Below are 25,175 nucleotides of genomic sequence, written 5' to 3'. Positions count from 1 at the left end.
CAAGACAGTAAAGAGAGGAAAGGAGGATGGCAGGTGGCCAGAAGGCCTGGGGGCTGTCCCTCACACCCAGAGCCCCACACTGAGGCCAGTCTTCTTCCCCCGGGAGGAGGCCCAGCAGCTCCACTGGGGAAGGAAGAGGGACCAGAGAAAGCAGAAGAAAAGCAAAAAGTGCCCAGGCTGATAAACCAGCAGAGAAGGTCATAGAGGCAGGAGAAAGAATAAGGAAAACCTTCCAGAGGAGCCCAAGAAAGGCGAACACATGGACATTTAAGAAAGAAGGTGACACAGTCTTAGCTGCTGCAGGGCAGAATCCTAGGGAGCAGGAACAGAAGTCCCAAGATTATCCACAAGAGAAATAAAGATCTTGGAAGAAGAAAGTAGGAATGACTTTAGAGCAGAAATTGGAGTTCTCAGAGCTGAGTTTAAAAAGTGGGATGTGGGATGTGTCCCTTCTCCCAGGCAGGCTCTGGAGAGGAGGCTAGAAGCCACAGCTTGAAGGTTACATGCCTTCTCCATGGGCAGAAGGCAGCCTGGGGGGCTGCGGTCTCCCAGGAGAACCTGACTTTAGGAATGATAAGAGAACACTGTCTGGCAGGAGGGGGGTGCCTGATGTTGGCTTCGTGCCCCCTGTGGAAGTTTAGAACTCAAATGTAATGGCCCAGGAGTCTGCAGAGGGAGAATTGTGCCTACAGGCCAGCCCGGGGGCCCTTGCAGACCAGGGTAACAGGGAGCCTTGTGGGCCAGCCTCATTTAGCTTCTCGCCCCTCACAGTTCCCTTGTGTACTGGCCTTGGCATGCACATCAGCCATGAAGAGACTGAGCCAAAGAAACCACTTACTGGGCTGCTTTCCAGGCTGCTGAGGGTTTGGATGACCAGTAGCCACAGCTGACCAAGGCCCTGAGGACAGCCAGTGCCCATGGGCCTTGGGGTTGGCAGGGCTGCCGTCCTGCCTCCAGTAGTGTGGCCTGTGGGGGCCCAGGGCCTGTGGCCTCACTGTCTGAGTGGGCCAGCCTAGAGAAGGGAGGAATATAAAACTGGGGGGAAAGGTTGTGAAGATGATGGCTCCTGATAAAAGAGAAAGGGATTTTGGGCTCTGGGAAGGTGGATGGAAGAGCAGCCTGGCCATCTCACCTCCAGTGCCTGGCCCCGGGAAGCCTGAACAGTCAGGTCAGCATCCTGAGGGAGGTGGCCTTGGTGCTGGGTGTTCACAGAGGAGCTGAGGGAGCAGTGGGAGCTAGGACCCCAGGGAGAGGCAGCCCTGACCAGAGGAGACCCTTTGGCGCCCTGATGCTGGGCTTGCTGCCTTGAGTCTCCAGACTGATGAGGTCTTAGGCAGCTCAGGTCAGAAGTGCAGGAAGCCCAGCTGAGAGTGCTTGGCTTTCCTAGTTTGCTGGCATGGAGTTGGAAGGGCCAGAACGGCCCTGGGTACCGGCGGTGGGGGGGGAGGTAGCGTGGGAAGGGAGGAGGCTCGGTTCCACATGACCAGAGCCTGGACCAAGAGGGCCGGGCAGACCCTCACTTGGGGGACACAGAGGGGCATCAGCTGAGTCAGCCCGAGGGTCCTGGCTTTACCTGTCCTTTGGATTCCTGACTGACTGGGCAGCATTTGAAGCTCCCAATGGTCTTCAGGGCAGACCTTTTGGCCCCAAGGCTAAAAATACCCCCTTTTTCCACTGGACTCCATTGGCTATTGCCAGACCTATGTCCCAGGCAGTCACTGTCACCCAGTTGCCCTCTACTCCCCCTCCCCCCCACCAGTGTAGGGCAGCTGTTCCCATCCTATAGCCAGAGGAAATCCCCTGCAGTGGGCATGCTGCCCGGGGTAAGGCTGGGAGGGCAGGGGTTGACTAGTGGTGGGCAGGCATGGGGGAGGCCTGCCTCTGACCTGGCCGGACACAGACATAGCAGCCAGGGAGGAGGTGCTGGGAAGGTGCCAGAGCCACTTGTGTGCCCATCTCCCCAACCTCCTGTCCCCTCCTTCCACGTTAACCTCCCAGAGGGCCCCCACTGGGAGGGAGCTGCTTTTAGGTGTCCCCTCACTCCAGGCCCCCCAGGCTGGTAGGGTGTCCGCTTGTCAGGGCTCTCCTGTGTCTCCACCCCACCCTGGAAGGGCTTCCCTGGTTGCTCCTCTGGGGTCCTGGCAGCACAGCAGGGAGCTGGGTGGCTGTTTCCCTGCCCTCCCCCCCCCACCATCCCAAAGCTCCACTGACCCACTCTGCTTATCATCCTCAGTCGTCCTGCTCCTCCCAGGAGAAGCTGCACCAGCTGCCCTTCCAGCCCACGGCAGACGAGCTGCACTTCCTGACAAAGCATTTCAGCAGTGAGAGCGTCCCGGACGAGGAGGGCCGCCAGTCGCCAGCCATGAGGCCCCGCTCACGCAGCCTCAGGTGGGTAACCCCCTGACCCCCAGCCTCAGTCCTGGTTCTCTGATCTGCTCCCAGGCAGTTCCTGGGGTCTGGAGGAAGGACCTGGAGAAATGGGGCAGCTTGGGCGTTAACCTTCCTTGCTGGCCCTCCTCCTGGTGGACAGCAGAACGTAGTCAGACTTGGGTAAGGAGCTGTTAGCCTTAGTGTAGCTTCTGAGTCATGCCTGGAGATCTGACACCTCCATGGGTATGGCAGTCATACCTCAGGCACCCATGCGTCCTGCCATGTGGCCGTGGTGCTAAGGGTCTATGGGGGCCTGTGCATGGGGCGGCGGTGGGGAGGCCCATCTGGGAGCCCGAGAGTCCCCCAGACGCCCTGGCTGATGCACAGGCCCCCACACTCATGCACACATCCAGTCGCATCTCACACTCTCACACGTCCTCACGCTCACCAGCTTGCACACATGTTCTGTCATGTGTGTATCAGAGACAAGGCTCGTAGCTTACGAGCCAGACAGCCAGGGAAGATGCTGCGGGGGGCATGGGTCTAGTCACCCTAGGCCACAGCCTGGCCATCTTTTGGGATAAAGAAGTGGAGGTGTGTTGCTCCTCCCTTCCTCCAAGGTGCTGGGCTGCTGTGCTGGGGATAGGTTTCACCTCTGGAGGATGGACTGTGCACTCATGGGAAGGGTGGCCTCATTAGCTTGCACAGCCTGTAGCCCAGTGGCGAAACAACCCATCCTTTGCCTTCTCTTTCAGTCCTGGCCGCTCCCCAGTCTCCTTCGACAGTGAAATAATAATGATGAATCATGTGTACAAAGAAAGATTCCCCAAGGTAAGGTGCTGCCAGGGGGTGCCCGCTTACTGGGTCAGCGAGTCTCTACTGAGCCCCACTGTGTGTCAGGCACTGTGCCAAGGCCTGGGGATATGAAGAAAGGCTAAGATGCCTACAGCGCGATGGGAACTCGGGTCAGAGGGAAGGGGAGGAGGCAGGGGGGATGACACGTGTGGGTGCCAGCCAGGCAAGAAACTGGGTGTCCAGAGATGGCAGCCAGCATTAAAGGATCTCGGAGGGAGAAGCCCCACTGCAGCCACGTCCCTGCGATGAGCCGGGGAAGCTCGGGCCAGCGTTCTGGCCATACTGGGCCCTCAGCTGGGTGGTGCCCATGCTCTCCCAGCTGGGACAAACAGCCTTTCTTGAGGCTCATGATGAAGGTGGCGACAGTGAAGGCATCCTCGCCGTCTGTCGGGGCTGAGTTCCCACCAACATTCAAAAAGAACAGTTCTCATTTTTGTGGCACTTTGTAGCAAATGGTCTCATTTGGTTCTCGTGGTCACCGAAGGAGGTGCAGGTGCTGTTCCCATCTTCTTTTTATGGAGGAGGAAACCCAAGGCAAACAGAAGTTGAGGCCTTTGCCCAGGGTAGTGCAGACCCTGGCTCAGCATCTGAGCCGATTCAGTATTTGACTCTAGGACCAGGGGGGGGCCGATGGTCCTGCTCAGCTCTTCCCTGAAGCTGGCTGACTTGGCTCTCTGGCCACTATATATTTCAAAGAATAACCATAAGCTAGAGTGCGGGCAGAGAAGGTGCCCGAGGTGGCAAAGAGCCTGAAGTCCACACCCCTGGAGGGGAGATTATGCAGGCCAGCTGTGATGGGCAGGAGCCCAGCTCTCAGCATTGTACCTGGAAGTTCCAAGCTGGGCAGCCTCCCCAAGTCCATGCATGGCCCCGGCTCCTCTTGTCTGGGGGAGGGGACCCCATGGTTTGGCCCTGGGTCACATTTCAGTTTCCTTTGAGCATGTGCACACGCACATATGCATGTACGTAGAGGGGCTTCTGCTGAGGCTGATGCTGTGTGGTTAGCAGACCAGACAAAGGACACTGGGTGACCCCTGTTCAGAAGACCTCCTTCCCTGTCTCAAGCCAGTGGTGGGCCTTCCTCCTGGGATGGGGTCCTAAATCCTGGCTTCTAGCAGATTGGTGGGGTATAGAGCTGGGATGGCCCTCTTGTAGTACCTGTGCTCCAGCCCCTCTCATTTACACATGTAGGCAACAGGACGCCTGAACAGGATCAGGGTAGAGGTGGAGGAGGTTTCAGTGGTCTGCAAGCTCTAGATGAGTTGGGAGGGTCTCAGTGGGACCATGTGGCAGCCAAGAAAGCTGAGGTAGCCTTGGGCCGGCTAATCGGGGGAGGAGGATGGCTCCTGGGCTCTTCTTTGCCCTGGTCTGGGCACTCCTGGACAGCCCAAGTAGTGCAGAGCTGGAGACACGTCAGAGGAGGGAAGCAGGGTCCAGAGAGCCTGTTTGGGCTGCAACCAATGGCCTTAGTTTATCCAGTTTTAACTTTGAAAAGTTCTGAATACCTGAGAATAGCCCTCCCAGGGGCCCATCTTAATGAGATAGCATGCATTAACAAACTGCATGCTCCAGGGGAAGGGGAGGGCAATCTGTCAGAGGGAAGGTGCCGGCATCAAGGAGGACCATGAAGGGCCCCATTCTAGCCAGGAAGGAGAGGCTGCACCCACCTGAGGACCCTCCTCAAAGGACCTGGAGAGGAGCATCCCAGGCAGGCAGAGAGAGGCCGGTGGGCCTTCCCTGGGCAGCTGGGGGGAGGAAGCGCTTGTCGCCTTTGTGGAGCTAGTGGTCTGACCCGGGGGACTGAGTGCACATCCGTGTGTGTCCAGAGGCAGCGGCAGGCTCAGAACCTCGTACATCCCTGCAGAGACGGGATACATACGTTGGGGAGATCGGGCTGGGTTGGGGGAGGGGACCTGGCACTGCCTGGGCCACGCCTGGGGTCAGCCATGGGAAATGGTGGTTGGTGGCCAAGGCCCTCCCTCCCTGGAGCCTCAACCTCCCGCTGGCGCTAATGCTTCTGAGCCCTCTCTGCTTCCTAGGCCACGGCACAGATGGAGGAGCGGCTGGCGGAGTGCATTGCCTCAAATGCTGCCGAGGACGTGCTGCCCTTGGCAGATGGGGCGCTGAGCTTCATCCACCACCAGGTCATTGAGCTGGCCCGTGACTGCCTGGATAAATCCCGCAATGGACTTATAACGTCCCGCTACTTCTATGAGCTTCAGGAGAATTTGGAAAAGCTTCTGCAGGATGTGAGTGGCCTGGCCCTGGGGCCTCTGGGTCTGCTTCCTTGGGCCTTTGGGCCATAAGGTGGAGAGTTGGGGGTGAGGGGGGAGTCCAGTGTCTCACTCTCCAGAGGAGGAAACTGAGGCCCAGAGAGGGGAAGGGAACCCTTTGCACTCCAAGATCTCACAGATAGCAGCTGTGCCATGGTTCAGAGGGCACTGATATTGACCTTGACCCCTGGCAGGGCTCTAGGGAGGATTCCCCTGAAGAATGGCTAGTGAACCATTGAGAAAGAAGCCATGTTATGTTAGTGTAGGGCTGGGAGCGGGGAGGGGGGGGGGCTGGCACAAGTACCTCCTGTTCTGTTAGCACAAGGAAGTTTGGGGTGGGCCCAGAGCTCATCCAAGCACTGGACAGAGGCTCCCCAGGAGGGGGGGAGAGTCACAAGTCAGACACAGCACACCTGACTTCCCAGTCTCCCCTGGAGTGGCCAGACACAGCTCTCTAACAGGTTGGGAGAGGGGGCTTTGCCTGGCCCTCACTGCTTGGCATTTGTGTCAGATGATGACTTGTCAGAATGGAGGCCTGAGCTGATTCTCCCAAGAAGGGACTGAATGAGGAGGTTATACCTCCCAAGGAACAGCTCTTGTTCTGAAAAAGATCTGGGGCCCTCAGCAGACCACAAGCTCTCTCCAGGAGTTGGCAGGAGGGCGTGGCCACCAAAAAAGCTTGTGCCGTGTTGCTGCATCATGAAGAACAAAGCTCAGAGGAGTCGGGAGACGAGAGTCTTTGTCCTGTGCCCTGCTCGGCTCTAGCTGGAGTGCTGGCCCCTTTGTTTGAGGAAGGGGCTTCAGGCCCCCTCGTGGTGGCACCCCTGTTAGCCAGGGGAGACCGGGGTCTGTGTTCACCCTGATGCCCCTTCTACTCTATTTGTAAAAACACTTTGCAAATCTTAAAACACCATAGAAATGTGAGATGATGATAATGGTGATGGCCCTCAATGGCAAAAGTCAGCCTTTCCCACTAAAAAATTATTTTATAGACCTTAAAAAAATATCAGAATTCATTTGGAAGAACAAAAGGTCCATAGTATCAAGGAAATTAATGAAAAGAAGTGCTAGGGAAGGTGGCCTAGCCATACCAGATCTTAGTTTGTTTTATAAAGCAGCAGTCATCAAAACTACTTGGTGCTGGCTAAGAAATAGAGGGGTAAATCAGTGGAACAGGTTAAATACACAAGACATAGTAGTCAGTGATTATAGCAATCTACTGTTTGATAAACCCAAAGACCCTAGCTTCTGGAATAAGAACTCACTGTTTGACAAAAACTGCTGGGAAAACTGGAAAATAATGTGGCAGAAACTGGGCATAGACCAACATCTGACATTGAATACCAAAATAGAGTCCAAATGGGTACATGATTTAGATGTAAAGGCTGATAATATAAACAGATTAGGGGAGAAGGAGTAGTTTATCTGTCAGATTTATAGAGAACGGAGGAATTTATGACCAAGCAAGAGATAGGGAACATTATAACTAGTCTCTCTGATGAAGGCCTCATTTCTAAAATATGTAGAGAACTAAGTCAAATTTACAAGAATACAAGTCATTCCCCAGTTGATAAATTGTCAAAGGATATGAACAGGTAGTTTTCAGAGGAAGAAATTAAAGGTATCTGAATGAATATCTATATATGAAAACATGCTCTAAATCACTGTTGATTAGAGAGATGCAAATCAAAACAACTCTGAGGTACCACATCTCACCTGTCAGATTGGCTATGTGACAAAACAGGAAAATGATATGAGAAAGTTGGAATACGAATTCGTTGTTGATGGAGTTGTGAGCTGATCCAACCATTCTGGAGAGCAATTTGGAACCATGCCTAAAGGGCTATCAAACTGTGCATTCTCTTTGACCCAGCAATCCCAGTTCTAGGACTGCATCCCAAAGAGATCATGAAAATGGGAAAAGGACCCATATGTACAAAAATATTTACAGCAGCTTTTTTTTTTTTTTTAAGCAATCGGGGTTAAGTAACTTGCTCAAGGTTACAAGGCCAGTTATTATTTCTGGGTGTGGTGCTGAGTATCTGAGCCCGGACTTGATCCAGGTCATCCCGACACTGGAGCCGGTGCTCCTACTCGCTGAGCCACCTGGCCGCCCCTAAGCAATTGGGGTTAAGTAACTTGCTCAAGGTTACACGGCCAGGTGTTTCTGGGTGGGTGCTAAGTGTCTGAGCCTGGGATTCGATCTCCAGGTCTTCTCAACACTGGAGCCAGTGCTCTTACTCGCTGTGCTACCTGGCCGCCCCAACAGCAGCTTTTTTTGTGGTGGCCAAGACCTGGAAATCGAGGGTATGCCCTTCAATTGGGGAATGGTTCAACAAGTTGTGGTATATGAATGTAATAGATAGCGTTGCACTATAAGAAATGATGAGCAGGCAGACTTCAGAAAAGCCTGGAAAGATTTATATGAACTGATGCTGAGTGAAGTGAGCAGAACCAGGAGAACATTGTACACAGTAACATGTGCGATGACTGACTTTGATAGACTTAGCTCTTCTCAGCAATGCAAGGACCTAAAACAGTTCCAAAGGATTCCTGATGGAAAATGCCATCCACATCCAAAGAATTGTGGAGTCTGAATGCAGAGTGAATCAGACTATTTTTTTTAATGTTTAGTTTTGTTTTGTTTTTTGTCATGGTTTCTCCCATTTGTTCTAACTTTTCTATACAATATGACTAATGTGAAAGTATGTTTAATAGGAATGTATATATATAGAGAGCCTATACTGGATTGTATGCCTTCTTGGGGAGGGAGGGGGGAAGGAGGAAGAGAAAATTTAAAATTTATGGAAGTGAATGTTGAAAATTAAAAATAAATTAACTTAAAAAAAAGTCAGTCTCTCCCTCTCTACCCTCCCCTGGTGATTGGCTGCCCAGAGTCTTTGGGGGTCCTCAGGTAGATCACTGAGACACCCTCCTCATCAGGGCTGCTAACTCAGGGCTAAGTTGCCTGCTGGCCACAGTCCCCTGCCCTGCCCTGCCCAGCAGCTTTCTGTGTCCATGATAAGTGTCCTTTTCTCCACAGGCCCATGAGCGGTCAGAGAGCACAGAGGTGGCCTTTGTAACCCAGCTGGTGAAGAAACTGATGATCATTGTGGCTCGGCCTGCCCGGCTTCTGGAGTGCCTGGTGAGGGTTCTTCCAGGAGGCCAGGGCACACTTTGGGAGGGAGGCTCCTGGCTTGGCCAAGGTCACACAGAGCCAGGGAAAGGGCATGAGAGGCAAAGATAGGGAGGGACAGCCCAGGCAGCCTTAGGTGGATGTGATCCTGGATACTGCCCACGGTTGGGGACAGGGGAGACCCGAGGGGTGGGACTTGCTGTTCTTTACTCTTTTGAAGAGGCTGGGATTGATGAGCCCCAAAATGTGCTTGGGGTCTTTCTCCTCGGTTCTCCAGGAGTTTGACCCTGAGGAGTTTTACCACTTGCTGGAGGCTGCTGAAGGTCACGCCAAGGAAGGCCAGGGGATCAAATGTGACATCCCACGCTACATCATCAGCCAGCTGGGCCTCACTCGGGATCCCCTGGAGGGTAAGTGTCTGCATAGAGGAGGCAAAGCCAGGAAATTGGGTGACCTGGTGAGGGCTGACGGCTGTGGGCATCAAGGAAGGCTTCAAGGGGGAGGTATTGACAGAGGAGGAGGGGCTGCTTTCCAAGCAGGAGGCACAGCCAGTGCAAAGGCACAGAGATGGGAAGTAGAGTGTTGAGCTCAGGAAATAGCAAGAAGTCAAGCTTGGTTATAACAGTGCCTGTGGAGGGAGGACAGTGAAATCAAAGTGGGGAGGCCTCCCCTCCTGTCCCAGAGGAAGCTGGTGGGTCATCCTGTCAGCACGGGGAGGGTAGTGACATGGTCCACATTATTAATGATGAAAGCCAGCATTTATATTGTTCTTTACATGTTGTTTCCTTGGATTCTCAAACATAACCTTGGGAAGGAGGGCTAGTGTTATCTCGATTTTATAGATGAGGAAACTAAGGCCCTGAGTTTAAGTGACTTGCCCAGGGTCACACAGCTAGCAAGGGTCCGAGACAGGATTCACTCAGGTCTTTCTGACTCTGAGCCAGTGCCATCCACTGGGCCATTGAGCTGTATACCCCTTTGGTGGTCGTGTGAAGTGTGGGTTGGAAGGGGCCAACACTGCAGCCTGGAGGCTGGGGGGTGGGAGGTGGGACTTAGGGGCAGCCAGGGGCGTGGGGAGAAGGGCTTAGATAGGAGAGAGGCTTGGGAGATGGGAGTGACAGACGATGTCTTGCCTGGATCAGGGAGTAGCAAGGAGGTGTAGACGCTCAGGTCCTGAGCCCAGGGATGTGAAGGACGGTGGTGCCTGCGCGGTGATAGGACTGTCTGGGAGTGGGAGGATTTGGGGGGAAAGGTATCGGGGCCAGTTTTGGACAGAGGGAGCTTGAGGGCCCTCAGCACATGCAGTCTAAGGAGTCAAATGGGCTGTTGGGGATGGGAGATGGGAGCCCAGGGAGGGGCTGAGGCTGGCCTTCTATGTCTGTGAATTGTGTGCTTGGTTAAGTCCAAGGGAACTGGTGAGAGGATGGAGGAAGTCTGGAACTGGGCTTGGAAGATGGACCAAGATCCCACCAGGGAACCCAAGGAAAAGCTATTGGCGGGAGGACCACATGAGGAGAGCCCAGAGAAGGGGGATGGGCTCACAGGGTCCAAGGCTGTGAGGCAGCTGAGACACGGTTTGGGTCCAGGGCTGAGTGGGGAAGTGGAGGCAGCAGTGAGTGGTTCATCTGTCTGTCATCAGCCCTGGGAGTCCTTCTCATGCAGGAGATGTTCCAATAGACAAACACGAAGGTTGGGCACCAGCCTCTGATTCTGTTCCATGTGGTTGGTCATGTTTAAAATGTAGGGATGGTGAATTAGTTCTCTTTGCTTCCAAGTTGTCCTGCTTCAGCAAGGCAAAAACCTGGCCCCTGCCCTCAGGGAGAAATGCTGTAAATCTAGACAGGAGAGGGGGAAGGTCCCAGTATGGGCCCTCCCCCTCCCCAAGGCCCCTTGCAGAAGGCCAAGGCAAGTCAACAAGCATTTTTAGTTTGAGTTTTCAACATTCACATCCATAAGATTTTGAGTTCTAAATTTTTTCTCCTTCCCTCTCCTCTCCTCAAGGCAGTGTGCAGTCTTATATAGGTTATACAATATACTTTTGTATTGAGCATATTTTCACATTAGTCATATTGTAAAGAAGAATTAGATCCAATGGGAGAAACCATGAGAAAGAAGAAACAACAAAAAACAGAGAGAAAGAGAGCAAATAGTCTGCTTTGATCTGCTTTCAGATTCCATAGCTCTTTCTCTGTGGATAGCATTTTCCATCATGAGTGTTTTGGAATCGTCTTGGATCATTGCATTGCTGAGAAGAGCTAAGTCTATCAAAGTTGGTCATCACACACTGTGGCTGTTACTGTGTACAATGTTCTCCTGGTTCTGCTCACTTCACTCAGCATCAGTTCATATAAGTCTTTCCAGGTTTTTCTGAAGTCCGCCTGCTTATCTTTTTTTTTTTTTTTGCTTTTTGGAGGGCAGTTGGGATTAAGTGACTTGCCCAAAGTCACACGGCTAGTAAGTGTGTCAAGTGTCTGAGACCGGGATTTGAACTCAGGTCCTCCTGACTCCAGGGCTGGTGCTCTATTCACTGCACCACCTAGCCACCCCCTGCTCATCATTTCTTATGGAACAATAATATTCCATTACATTCATATACCACACCCTACTCAGTCACCCTTCCATTTTCAGTTCTTTGTTACCATAAAGAGAGCTGCTATCAATATTTTTGTATGTGGGGGTCGTTTTCCTGTTTTTAAGGTCTCAGAGTTCTGATTTGCATCTCTCTGATAAAGAGTGATTTGGAGCATTTTTTCATGTGACTATAGCTAGCTTTGATTTCTTCATCTGAAAACTTCCTGTTCATAACTTTTGATCATTTATCAATTGGGGAATGACTTTCAAAAGGCATTTATTAAGCGCCTACTATGTGCTAGGTGCTGGGAACAGGACCTGGGATTTGGCCTGAGTGTTGAAGTAAGCCATCAGAACTAGGAGGTGGAGAAGAGTGAGGGCATTCCAGGTGTGGGACACAGCCATGGCAAAGGCACAGAGGTGGGAGGGGGAGTTTTTGTGTTTGAGTGGCTTCCAGGGGGTCAGTGTCACTGGAAAGTGCACAGAAGGAAGTAAAGTGGGAGAGGGCTGGAAGGGCAGGAAAAAAACCAGGTTATAAAGGGCTTAAAAACCAAACATAGAATTTAATCTTGGAGGTGATAGAGAGCTGCCCAAGCTTATGGAGCAGGAGGTGACCTGCTCAGACCTGATTTTGGAGTTTAAGAAGGTCATTTTCTGGAGGCTTGGCTGTGGATCAGAGAAGAGAGAGAGAGAAAGGGGTGGGAGGTGAGCTGAAGGAGACCTAGGCATGTTTGTTTTCAGCAGGGAAGGTGGACAGGGAGAGACCGACGACCAGAGCTTGAGGTAGGAGGCCATCTTGGGGCATATTTCTAGAGACAGCAAGGAGGAGAATGGATCAGACTGGGGACGTTGTCAGCGCTGGGAGTGGAGGCGGAGAGGACAGGGAAGACTGGCGGGTGGGAGAGAGGGACATAGGGGCTAAGAGGAAAAGCAGTCTTCTGGAAGGGAAGGGAGAAAGAACCAATTGAAGAAGGATGACAGGCCTGCTCCTCAGGGTGGAGGGACATGAGCAGGGCTCTAAGGGGAGATGACCAGGCTTCCTCAATCTCTGGTCTTGGGACAGGGGCGGTTAGTGTGAGGCTGAGGCTATGATGGGAGGATGGTGAGGCCAGAGCGAGGGGAGCAGATAGACACAGAGAGAGGGAGACCACACAGTGAAGAGGAAGATCCAGGACAGGCAGACAGCTGGCAGGAGGTGGTCCTAGTCAGAGGGGGCTCTGGCTAGTACTGGTGACCCATCTCGTTGAAGAATTGATGGACTGGGAGGTCAGACTGTTTGAGAGAGGTGTCAAGGTAGTCGATAAGCATTTCTCATAGAGGCCCCTGAGGAGTAGGACAGGCACTGAGGAGAGAGGGACGTGGGGACACATCTGTCATGCCTGAAAAAGACGAGATGGGGACACAGGAGGAGATGACCCCCAGGGTCTGGCTGGTGGGGTGGACCCTAGTGCTGGGAGCCTCACAGAGATGGAAGGGAGAGGGCTTGGGCATGGTGGCTTTCTCTCCTAGCCCAGGGTGTTGGGGCCCCCAGAATGTTGAGGGCAGCTCTTTACAAGAGAGAGCTAGGAGATGGAAATTGTGTGACAGCTGGAGGTTGAGGATGAGACGTGGCTCCCGAGGGCAAGACCAAGTTGTGTGGAGGGGGTGGGGCAGGGACAGGGCCTTTTCCCATCACCAGACAGTAGTTCTGAAGCCCAGGTATAAGGGGATGAGGCTCTGTTAGCCATGGGATTGGGAAGGACTGGCAGACTGAGTCCCACAGCCAGAGTTCCTTGATTACAGGCAGCCTCCCCCTCTCCTCAGTCTCAGTCTTCAAGTGCCAGAGGCCAGAGAGTGGGAGCAGTTGGATCGAGTGTCAAGGATGCCTCATCCTTGGGGATACCCAGAAGTTGCAGCTTTGGTGTATTGCTCCCAGGCAGGCCTGGTGTCTGGGGTTCTAGTGCTGCCCTTGGGAGGCTGGCTGACTGGGGATCCTTGTCACTTAGTGGGGGGAGGGGAGGAGGGAGTGTTCTTGGGAGTCATTGCAGCTGAACCGCACAGGGAAATAGCCTCCAGAGGGGCCTCCAAGTTCTCTCTCATCACCTTTGAACTGGAAAGGGGCAACCAGAAACGGCAGGCAGGGAGCTGATACCCAAGATGGGGAGGGAGAGGGCAGGTCCCAGGCCATGGTGCTGAGAGCTGCTGGTAGGTGATGGCCAGGCCCCTTGGAGGGAGGAATTGTGGCGGTCAGGAGGGACGCCTCCCAGGACAGCAAGCAGGCTGGCAGGTCTGGGAACCAGACACTGCTTGGCCTGGGATAAAAAAGTCCATGTGTGCTGCCACCCTCCCTCCCCCCCCGCCCCGTGCCACCCTGCTCATGTCACTGTGCATCCTGGGCCCTCCCAGAGCTAGGCTGGAGGCTTGACCATGGGTGCCTCCTGGCCTCCCCTTCTTCCCATGAACCCAGAACTGTTGGCTGTTGGTGGGGAAGGTCCCAAGTTAGCTCCAGGGGCAGCTGGTGTGTGGGCAGATCCTGCCCAGATCAGGAAAAGGCACCTCAGTGGGAATCTCCTGCAGTCCACAGCTGAAGTCTTCAGCTGTTTCCGGCTTCCTCCCATGGGCAGTGGGTTGTGTGGTTTCATCAGACTTGACTCAAACAGATTCTGCTCTGTCTTTGCTGAAGAGGAGACTGTGGTCAGGATGGACCCTGGGAACTAACATGAACCTCACTCTCACTCAAGCCTGTATCTCCCACCCTCTCTCCCTCTTCAGAAATGGCCCAGCTCAACAGCTATGACAGTCCTGACACTCCTGAGACAGATGACTCAGTTGAGGTAATGTCCTTTGGGTGGCCCTGGCTGCCCCCTTGTCCTGGAGCCCTGGCCGAGCTTACTAAGTAGGGTGGGGCTAAGAGGGGGATCGTAGATTCAGAGACAAAAGGGACTTCACTCCAACTCTGCTCATTTAACCAAAGAGGAAACTAAGGCTGAGAGAGGTAGAATTATCTGTCCAGGGTCACACAGCTTGTAAGCATCTGAAGCAGGACTTCCTGACTCTAGCTGCTCTGCCATCCCTCCCATAGGCCCTGAAATGAAGCCCTGCCCACAGAGGGACTCGATGCTAGAATGAGGGGCATTGCCACATGTCCCTTGTCTCAGTGTGTGAGGGCAGATGGTGGGGAATGGTGTTTCGTAGGACTGAGTGAGTGAGTGAGTGGGCTGCCTTTCCCAAGCACCCTAGTTCACAAAGCTCTCTGCCAGGCACTGAGAATGGCATGAAGAAGCCCAGTGCTGCCTTCTTTGGGGGTGCTGGAGTCGGCGCTGTGGCACTCACAGGAGGGCTCGGCTTCAGGCCTGCCGGGCCTCCCTCTGCCATGCTGCCTCTTGAAGCAGGTGCATCCATCTTGCTTGGGGAAGAACCAAAGCATCCTCTCTCTTCTCCTCTTCCATTGCAGGGCCGAGGGGCTGTTTTGCAGCCCAAGAAGACGCCGTCTGAGGAGGAGTTTGAGACAATCAAGCTGATCAGCAATGGCGCCTACGGGTAATAGGCCCCCTCCCCCTGGCACGGACTGAGCCCTGTAAAGACCTGGAGTCCCTGCCTATAAACTCTGGAAGCTCTCTTACCTCTTATTCCTCTTCTTTGCTTTTTTTCTTTAATCAAATGCTTTATTAACTTCTAGTTTACATTATTCATTTCCTCAAGATTTTGAGTTACAAATTTTCTCCCCATTTTTCCCCCTACCCACCACCCCAAAATAGTGATCCCACTGGCTATCCCCTCCTCCAGTCTGCTCTGTCCCATATCTTCTCCCATACCCCCTCCGACTTTCCAGGAGGGCATGGTGAATCTCTATGCCCCAGTTCCTGTATGTCTTATTTCCCAGTTACATGTAAAATAATATTAATAATAGCGCATATATATATATGTTTTTAAACATTTGATTTTATAACTTTGAATTCCAGATTCATTCCCTTCCTCCTTTGTCACCCACCTTTACTGGGAAGATAAGCAATTCAGTAGAGGTTGTACGTGTGTAGCTAATGCAAAACATTACCATAGTAGATATATTGTAAAAGACTGACTATATTTCCCTCCCTCCTATCCTACCTTGCACTTGTTCTATTCTCTACTTTGATCCCATCCCTTTTCAAAAGTGGGTGCTTCCAACTTCCCTCCTCCCCAGCCTGCCCTCCCTTCCTTCATCCCCCCTCTCATCCCCTTCCCCCCTACTCTCCTGTAGGGCGAGATACCCTTTTTAGTGTGTATGTCATTCCCTCCCTGAGCCAAATTCAATGAGAATAAGACTGACCCATTCCCTTTTGCCTTCCTGTTCTTCCCCTCCATTGTAACAGATTTCCCTTGCCTCTTCTGTATGAGATAGTTTACCCCATTCTGTCTCTCCCCATCTCTTCTCATTATATTCCTCTCTCACCACTTAATATCATTTTTTAAGTATCATCCCTTCCTGTTAAATTGGTCCTGTGCCCTCTATCTATGTATACCTGTACACATATATACACACATTCACATATGTATTCATACACCCATATACCCTCCTATATAGACATGTATGTATGTATGTACATATATACACACACACATTTCTATTCCCTTCAACTATTCTCATATTGAGAAAAATTTCATCAGTTACAATTACGGTTTTTCCTTGTAGGTATGTAAATAGTTCAACTTTGATAAGTTCCTCATGATTTCTTTTCCCTGTTTACCTTCTCATGCTTCTCTTACTTCTTGTATCTGAATGTCACATTTTCTATTCAACTCTGGTTTTTTCATCAAGAATGCTTGAAAGTTCTCTATTCCACTGAATGACCATATTTTACCCTGAAACATGATACTCAGTTTTGCTGGGTAGGTGATTTTTGGTTTTAATCCCAGCTCCTTTGACCTCCGGAATATCATATTCCAAACCCTTCAGTCCCTTAGTGTGGAAGGTGCCAGATCCCGTGTTATCCTGATTGTGTTTCCACAATATTCAAATTGTTTCTCCCTGGCTGCTTGTAATATTTTCTCCTTGATCTGGGAATTCCGGAACCTGGCTATAATATTCCTAGGAGTTTTCTTTTTGGGATCTTTTTCAGGAGGTGATTGGTGGATTCTTTCAACCTCTATTTTGCCCTCTGTTTCTAAAACTTCAGGGCAGTTTTCCTTGAGGATTTCTTTTTTTATTTTAAGCAATTGGGGTTAAGTAACTTGCTCAAGGTTACATGGCCAGGTGTTTCTGGGTGGGTGCTAAGTGTCTGAGCCCGGGATTTGATCTCCAGGTCTTCTCAACACTGGAGCCGGTACTCTTACTCGCTGTTCTACCTGGCCACCCCATGAGGATTTCTTGGAGGATGATTTTTAGTTTCTTTCTTTGATCATGGCTTTCAGGTAGTCCAATAATTTTTAAGTTATCTCTCCTGGATCTATTTTCCAGGTCAGTGATTTTTCCCATTAGATAGTTCACATTGCCTTTTATTTTGTCATTTGTTTGGATCTGTTTAATAGTATCTTGATTTCTCATAAAGTCACTAGCTTCCATTTGCTCCAATTTAATTCTGAAGGAATGATTCTCTTCAGTGAGCTTTTGTGATTCTTTTTCCATCTGGTAAATTTGGCTTTTTAAGGCATTCTTCTCATTGCCTTTTTGAGCCTCTTTTGCCATTTGAGTTAGTTTGTTTTTAAGGTGTTATTTTCTTCAATCAGGCTGTTGACTCTCATTTCATAATTTTCTTGCATCATTCTCATTTCTCTTCCCAATTTTTCCTCCATTTCTCTTATTTGGTTTTCAGAATCCTTCTTAAGCTCCTCTGTGGCCTGTAACCAATTCATATTTTTTCTTGGAAGTTTTTGGTGCAGTAGTTCTTACTTCGTTGTCTTCCTCATGTTTCATGGTTTGATCCTTTTTGTCCCCAAAATAGTAGTGTAAAGTTGGGTTCTTCTGCTTGCTTTGCTTCCCTTGTTTGCTCATGTTGCCACTCAATTACTTGACTTTTGGGCTTTTTGCCACAGTAGGACTCTGCTACCAGACGGGGAGCTTTGTCCCAAATTGCTGGGGTTTTTTCAGCTGACGAAAGTATTAATCAGGTGCCCTCTCAGAAGCCTCCACATGCTCTGGCAGGCTGGTCATGCATCCCAGGACCTCCACTGTAGACTGCAATCCAGATCCAAGCAGGTTAAAGCAAGAGTGATTACCTCTCAGACTGGTCGCTTGGTCCCCCTACATTCTGCAGGCCAGGAGCTGGAGCTGCCACGTGGCTGCGGCTGCATCGCTTCAGCTGCTTCTCCTCCTGGGGCAAAGGTTGACCACTCTCCCGAACTACTGGATCCCAAAGTCCATACTGCACTGACCTCTCACTTTGTCTTTAGCATCTATGTGTTGATAATTCTGGAAACGGCCACAGCTGCTGGTGATCTGAAGTCCCTCCAGCCAGCTGCTGGTCAGGCCCACCCTGGGGCTAAAACCTCTGGCTCGTGCAGCTGGGCTTGCCTCCCAGAGCACTGTGCTGGCCCCTTCCTGCTGGCCTGCCGGGCTGTCCTCAGTGGGAGGTTAGCTTCTCTGTGTCATTTTGTGGGTTCTGTAGCTCCAGAGTTTCTTCAGAGTTACTTTTTACATGAATTGGAGGAGGTGGAAGCCAGAGCCACAGGTGCAAGTCCTGTTTCTACTCTGCCATCTTGACTCCTCCCCGCTTTTCTTGGCTTTTGAAGGCCTTTGTGGCCCAGCTCTGACCTTTCCATCACAGTCCAGCCAGACTAGCCTGCCTTCCAGGCCATCTCCCATCTCCAGGCCTTTGCTCTGGACATCCCCCCATTCCTGGGATGCCCTCTGTCCTCCCTCTTCTATATACAGCTCGGGTATCTGGTGCCTGGAGCTTCTCCTGATTCCCCCACCTGTTAGTGCCCCCTTCACCTGCCCTGCCTCCAGTTGTCTTGTAAAAAGCTTGAGAGGGCACTGAGACTTTTGGGACACCCTGTGTCTGTATGGGTCGTGCCATTTATCTGTTGATCCATGAACATTGGTCGAATGCTTCCTGCGTGCCAGGCTCTGTGCCCAATGCACTCCTTCCTTGTCCTTGTCTCCAGTGCTTGGCACATCCCTGTGGCCCCTCCAGCACAGAGCCCCTGCCTCCTGGCGGCTCGGAGAGGCTGAGGCCACACTTTGCCTCGCAGGGCCGTGTTCCTGGTGCGCCACAGGTCCACTCGCCAGCGCTTCGCCATGAAGAAGGTCAACAAGCAGAACCTGATCTTGCGCAACCAGATCCAGCAGGCGTTTGTGGAGCGCGACATCCTTACCTTTGCCGAGAACCCCTTTGTCGTCAGCATGTTCTGCTCTTTTGAGACCCGGCGTCACCTGTGCATGGTCATGGAGTACGTGGAAGGTAGGGTCGGGGCAGGGGGGAGGATAGGGGGAGGAGCTCAGACTGGGGTGGGGGGCACAGAGGGGAGGAGCGCAGGGGGGAGGGGAATGCAGACGTGGGGAGGCCAGGGGGGTGGGAGGAGTGTAGACCCTGGGGAGCAGCTGCCTCGAGCTTGGATTAAGTCAGGGCTATTGTGGAAGATAAGCCTAGGAAGATGATGGTTGCCTCAGACACAAGGCTGTGGTGAGCCCAGCCCCAGCAAGGTTGTTTGGACCTAGGGGGAGGATAGAGTTAAGCAGGGAGACTAGTCCAAAGGCTCCTTCAGGAGACCAGGGGAGAGCCGGTAAGGGCCTGTGGGCCCTGAGGGTGGGGAGGGGGACTAGTCTGTACTGTATTGTGGAGATAGAAGCCAGATTGTGTGTGGGGAAAGGGGCAATGACCAGTCCAGCCTGGCTGGACCCTTGGCAGTGCCCTTAGCAGGAAGAGGGAGCTGGGGAGCTTAGTTGGGACCATATTGAGTTTGAGACGCCAGGAGAGGTCCAGTGGATGATGCTATAGGACTGGATCCCCAGAGTCTTCTGGAACTGGGATGAGCCCAGGGAGCTGCTGGGGTCTCCCAAGAGCCGGGATCCTCTGAGAGCAGGGAGCAATGCTTTTTGAGGTAGAAGAACCAGGGGAGGGCAGGGCTCTGAGAGGCAAGTGGACAGTGGCATCAGTGAGGCCAAGAGGTCAAGGATCATGTGGCCTGAGAAAAAGTGTTCAGCATTTGATGTGGGAAGGGGAAGTGTTTTTCTAGCACCTTCTGTGTGAGGCACTTTAGGGATATGGCCTCATTTGTTTCCTCAACAACCCTTCAAGCAGATGCTGTATCATCCCCATTTTACAGATGAGGAAACTGAGGCAAACAGGTTGTGACTTGCCCAGGGTCACACAGATAGGATTTGAACTCAGGCCTTGCTGATTCTAGGCACATTGCTCTCTCCACCATAGCACCCAGCTGACTCCCAGTAGCTAACATTCGTATAGTGCCTCCTCAATGCCAAGCACTGGGCTATGAGCAAGCATCGCCTCATTTCACGCTCCCTGCCCCCTGGGCGGGAGGTGCTGTTATAATCTCCATTTTACAGCTGAAGAAGCTAAGGCAGCCAGAAGTTCGCTGACTTGCCCAGGGTCCCACGGCTAAGAAGGGCTTGAGACCAGGTTTGAACTCAGTCTTCTGCTGTTCCCTGAGGAATGGGTCTTTGTGAGGTCCTGCACTCGACCCAGAGCGGGCCCGAGGCAGGCTGCTGGCGATCGCCATAGCCGATCTTTGGGATCTCGTGATGGCCCTGGGTGGTGTCATTGCAGGGGGCGACTGTGCCACACTGCTGAAGAACATCGGGGCGCTGCCCGTCGACATGGCACGTATGTACTTTGCTGAGACGGTGCTGGCATTGGAGTACCTGCACAACTATGGCATCGTGCACCGGGACCTCAAGCCTGACAAGTAAAACCCTGACTCCACCCCTCTGCTGTCTGGCAGCTGTCCTGGGGCCCCCCCACCCCCCCATGCCGCTCTGCTTCTGCACTGGTGGCTTGGAGGGCCGGCCCTGTGCTGACTCTTGCCTGTTGGGCATGGCGGCTGTGAACAGGCTGCCTGGGTTGGGAGCCGGGCTTAGAGGCTGGCTGGGGGCAGGGCGGGGCAGGCGAAGGCCTGAGCCAGCTCTGGTTCTTTGTCTCCAGCCTCCTGATAACATCCATGGGTCACATCAAACTCACCGACTTTGGCCTCTCCAAAATAGGCCTCATGAGCCTGACCACAAACCTGTACGAGGGCCACATTGAGAAGGATACCCGGGAGTTCCTGGACAAGCAGGTGAGTAGCCCCGGGTTGCCCCACCACAGTCAGCCTGCCTTGGGCTGGCCGCTGAGGAGGAAGTCAGGTGGGTGAGGAGAGGGCCCAAGGGGAGCCCCCTGGGAAGTCACTGGCCCAGGGAAGTCCCATAGGATGAAACTCCCTGCAGCTTAGACTCCCAGAGAACTCCTTGGACCCTGAGCGGGTGAGGATCAGTCAGGATGTGTGAGACAGAGCTGGGGGCCCACTCACTGGCCACCACCCTGGGCTGCCTCTGCTGCCCATGTCTTGAATCCTAGTAAAACCCTCAGCCTGGCACAGCCTTTTCATCCCTGTGGTCAGGGACTGCTCCATGCAGGCCTGTGATCTGGGCAGATTGTAAGGCTGAGCCTCGGCGAGGGACCCAGTGACTCGCTTCTGGTCGAACACTGAGCAAGAAGAGGGCACATCTCCAGCTGATGCCAAATGGGAGGGATAGGGGGAATCAGGCTCCAAAACTGTCTTGTTGAGCAAGAGCATTGGGCCCAGCAATAAGGGGAAATTGAGTTGGAATAAGAAAAAGTTCAGCCTTTGACCTCCATAGTTCTTCACAAATAGCAGATGGGGGAGATGTGCCCATCTGGGAGGCTTTGCAGACTCCCTAGGAGTCAGCAGTATGATGTGGACCCAGGCTGCCCTGTCCTGGCCTGGGCCCAAAAAGGATACCGTGGGTGCTGGGAATGAATAACTGGGAGGGCATCCTGAGGAAAGGGCCAAGAGTCCCAGGCTGAGGCTCCTGGCTAACCTGGGGGAAAGATTTTAGACTCTGGCATGTGGGAGAAGCACCTGGGACTGTTTTGCTTGACTCCAAGGGGAAAAACCGGGAGCATGGGGCAGGGGCTGCAAAGAGATAAATGACGGCTCTGCCCCCAGAGTGGAAGGGGGATGCGTGGGTAGGTGTAATGGATTTCCCAGCCCTGGATGTCTGCTGGGAAAGGGCAGGTACCTGCTTGTCCTCACCTTAACGGCAGCTCGCAGGGTCTGGGGACAGGCAGGGATTGCCAAGCTGGCACTGTCTCCACTGTGCCAAGCTCTAGGGAGTGCTTAGCTCCCAGCTGGAGCAGCACGAGGGTCAGTGACCTGTCTGTGGTCACACACCAGGACGTGGCCAAAGTGGGACATGTGTTCAGGTCTTCCCGACTCTGAGGTTAGAGCTGCTTGAGCATTACAGCCGTTCTGGTAGGCATCTGTGAAGCAGCTCTTGGTGCCATCTGCACCCGGGCATCAGCTGAGCAGGGAATGCCAGGACCGTGCCGTGGGGAACAGGCTCACCGTGCACTCGGCCGGAAGCCAGAGCAGGGAGGCCACGGCTCTGAGGAGCATCGTGATAAAGCCTGTCACACACTGTGTGGGCATCGTGGGGTCCTGTCTTCAGCAAGGGGCACCGGCGATCTCTTGAGAGAGCCCCCCCAGGCCATGTTGGTAGATGGCTAGGACCAGGAAGGCCCCCAGAGCAATGCAGAGCTAGCTTCAGGCTGCAGCCTGGGCCCAGTGCAGGGAGGCTGCCCGGAGGGCTCTGTGTTGAGCCCAGGCTATCCCTGTCCCTGCTCAGTGCTAACTGAAGTTAGCAGATATGATGTAAATATTTTTAAAAATTTTTTTTGGAGGGTAATTGGGGTTAAGTGACTTGCTCAAAGTCACATGGCTAGTTTTTGTGTTAAGTGTCTGAGGCCGGATTTGAACTCAGGTTCTCCTTACTCCAGGGCCAGTGCTCTATTCACTGTACCACCAGCTGCCCTGATATGAATTGATAGACTTTGGGAGCTTAGGAGTTGGAGTTAGCTTAGGCACCAAGAGGTCCAGCGTCCTAGATGGCTAAGTGACTTGCCCACAGTCCCTCAGTGACTTTGAAGGGGAGTCAGGATTAGAACTCAGGCTCCTTGACCCAAGTCCAGGACCTAGCCCATACAGCTCAGGGAGAGGACTCTCCCATGGGCATTCTGATGCATTTGATACAGAAACAGTGGGATCTGGGGGACAGTGCCCTTAACTTGCTTGGGCTTGGAGGCGAGAAAGATGAGCTGGGTATGAATCCAGGCACTGAAATGAGAATGGTGGAGCTTGTCTGGAAAGCACTTGAAGGGGAAAAAGCACTTTACCTCCAAACCCCATTTTCCTTATCTGTAAAACGGACATAATAGCGATAATGGTGGTCAGAGCCATGTCACGTGATCCTTCTCCTCCACCCAGGTGTGTGGGACCCCCGAGTACATCGCTCCTGAGGTGATCCTCAGACAAGGCTACGGGAAGCCGGTGGACTGGTGGGCTATGGGCATAATCCTTTATGAATTCCTGGTGGGCTGTGTCCCGTTCTTCGGCGACACGCCAGAGGAGTTGTTTGGACAAGTGATCAGTGGTAGGTTGTGGGCCGCGAAGCGTGGGAGGGGAGGCTGAGAGTGGCCACACCCAGTGGCGGCTGGCATGGGGATTGGGAGGTGGGCTGGAACAAGGCCACATGCTGGGCAGCCAGCCTCTGGGAGGGCCCTCGCAGGCCCCGTTTCTGCTTCCAGCATCCCCCCCAACCCACGTCCCTGCTCTTCCTCCCCTCAGATGAGATTGCATGGCCTGAGGGTGACGACGCCCTCCCTCCTGATGCCCAGGACCTGACCTCCAAGCTGCTCCACCAGAACCCCTTGGAGAGGATGGGCACAGGTAGGCTGCAGGTCAGGGCCAGTGCTGGGGTGTGACTGTGCTGACACATGCTCTGCTGGCCAGGTCCAGCGCCCACGGCTCCCTGGCCCCTGGCTCCCTTCCCTTTCTGCGCCTGTCCTGAGGCTGTGGCTGTTCTCTGTCCCCCTGCCCACACCATGCCCCTTTGCAGGCAGTGCCAGTGAGGTGAGGCAGCATCGCTTCTTCAAGGACCTGGACTGGACAGGCCTGCTGCGTCAGAAGGCCGAGTTCATTCCCCAGCTGGAGTCCGAGGATGACACGAGCTACTTTGACAGTAAGGGGGGCTCTGGGGGCCTCAACCTGCTTGGTGGCTCCTCGGGGGCTCAGGTCATCTCCACCTTGCAGCCTGTTGGTGGGCAGTGTGAGTGCACACCCAGCAGAGGAGGGGGAGGAGGAACTAGCATTTCTATAGCACCATAAGGTTTGTAAATCACTTTACAAGCATGATCTCATTTGATCTTCAGAACAGCTCTGCTATCCCCATTTTACAGCTGAGGAAACTGAGTCAGGCAGAGGTGAAGTGACTTGCCCAAGGTCCCACAGCTAGGAAGGGTCTGAGGCCAAACTAGAACTTGGGTCCCTGTGATGGCGGGCCCAACGCTCTCTGCCCAATGCCTGCCACAGGCTCTTTCTAAGCTCTCTGTGGACTTGGCTTTCCCTCTCCTGCTTCTTACTGTTTCTTTGCTGTGACTGTGGCATGGAGGGGTCCCAGCCTAGGGATGGCATTCTGAATTGGGATGGTAGGGAGACCAGGCCCACCCCCTGCTTCATGGAGCCCCTCAGGACGCTCACAGAACTGCTTAGTTAATCACTGCTGGGCTGTGGCTTGTGTTGGGGATGGGGGCTTCCCTTGCTTAGGAGATCTGGGGGTGCCAGAGCCCACTCTTATTCCTCCAATCCTGGAAGTCCTTCATTCTCCAGTTACAAAGTGTGGCTAGGCCGAGGATTCCTGTCCCCATGCTCATGGAATCCCAGAATTTGAGAGTTGGCAGGACCAAGCCACACAGGAAAGGAAGCCTCATGAAGGCAGCCCTAACAAAGGACATGCCCCCTCCCTGGGTGTCCCTTGCCACCCCAGAGGTGCATCTCTCCAAAGGCCCGGAAGCCAGCTCTCCTGTACCCCCAGCCTTCTCCAGAGTAAGCCCACCCAGTGCCTTTAGCAGATCCTCCCGTGGCCTGGGCTCAAGGCCACTCCTTACCCTGGTTACCATCTTCTGGATGGTCTGCAGCTTATCAGTCCTCCCATCATTGACCAGTGTGCCAGATGTGGGCCTTGATTTTTCTGTAAGCCACGTGTAAGACTTGACATTCATCCCTGTTGAATTTCATCTTCCTTGGTCTGGCCTAGTTTGCAGGGGCCTGCCAAGATCCCTTTGGATTGTGACTCATTCCCACCTTTAGCATCTGCCGAGCTGTCCATCCAGGCCTCTGCCATTCATTGTGAGAAGCATGGCCGGTGCTGGGCCGTGCACACTCCCTAGGGTTCTCCACTGGAGGCCTCCTGCCCAGGTGGCCATTAAGACCCGGGTCTGAGCACATGGTGATTCAGATCTGCTTCCTTCTTTTCTCATCTAGCTTGTCAACAGCCTGCCATGCTTTGTCCAGCCCTGTCCACCTCGCACTCCTCATGCACAGCCTGGCCTTCATGAGCTGGTGTGAGTGGAGCCACATGGGCTTGTGGGGGTCCCTGGCTTCCTAACCAAGCAGCCCTTTCATGACTCTTTCTAGACTTTGCTCAAGAATCAAGGTCATACTCACCGTCTCTGATTTCCAGCCTTGGTTCTCTTCCTTTCTGGGAAAATTGGGCCAGTGTTTGCCTTCCTCCTGGCTTCTCTCTCATTTCACCTATCCCTGGCAGTGACCCAGCCTTCCCTTCTTCCTGCCAGCTCTTTGAGGACCCAAGGATGTCATTCATCTGGGCCTACTCAGGGACACAAGCTCTTCTCTCACCATCCCCCATGTAGATGAGGTGGGGGCAGCTCAGGGGAATGTGTCTTGTCCAGAGCTAGAAAGTGTTAGAGGCAGGACAAGGTCTAGCTCTCCAGACCCTCTCCTTTCCCTATAGCTGCTTTGGATCTTGGCCCCATGGA

General features: G+C 53.1%; 2 protein-coding genes across 2 annotated transcripts in view; both read left to right on the top strand.

The window, feature by feature from the left end:
* The window catches only part of LOC138165029 (nuclear autoantigenic sperm protein-like), a 570,370-nt gene that overhangs the window by 436,813 nt on the left and 108,382 nt on the right, over positions 1-25,175 (top strand). The gene's annotated exons all lie outside the window — the stretch shown is intronic.
* LOC138165022 (microtubule-associated serine/threonine-protein kinase 2-like) overlaps positions 1-25,175 on the top strand; it is a 201,101-nt gene that overhangs the window by 164,974 nt on the left and 10,952 nt on the right. The window contains exons 9-21 of the mRNA XM_069093081.1: positions 2,234-2,388; positions 3,126-3,201; positions 5,265-5,474; positions 8,542-8,643; positions 8,912-9,044; positions 13,957-14,018; positions 14,639-14,724; positions 18,355-18,563; positions 19,890-20,028; positions 20,265-20,397; positions 22,606-22,771; positions 22,966-23,067; positions 23,237-23,359. Of these exons, the coding sequence (XP_068949182.1) occupies positions 2,234-2,388; positions 3,126-3,201; positions 5,265-5,474; positions 8,542-8,643; positions 8,912-9,044; positions 13,957-14,018; positions 14,639-14,724; positions 18,355-18,563; positions 19,890-20,028; positions 20,265-20,397; positions 22,606-22,771; positions 22,966-23,067; positions 23,237-23,359 (1,696 nt within the window). The remainder of the gene's footprint in view (positions 1-2,233; positions 2,389-3,125; positions 3,202-5,264; positions 5,475-8,541; positions 8,644-8,911; positions 9,045-13,956; positions 14,019-14,638; positions 14,725-18,354; positions 18,564-19,889; positions 20,029-20,264; positions 20,398-22,605; positions 22,772-22,965; positions 23,068-23,236; positions 23,360-25,175) is intronic.

This window comes from Petaurus breviceps, unplaced genomic scaffold, assembly GCF_028583685.1.
Source record: "Petaurus breviceps papuanus isolate PSGF00001 unplaced genomic scaffold, PetGlider_PUasm1.0 207, whole genome shotgun sequence".
NCBI lineage: Eukaryota > Metazoa > Chordata > Mammalia > Diprotodontia > Petauridae > Petaurus > Petaurus breviceps.
The sequence above is the reverse complement of the archived record's forward strand: the minus strand, read 5'-3'. Positions and strand labels throughout refer to the sequence as shown.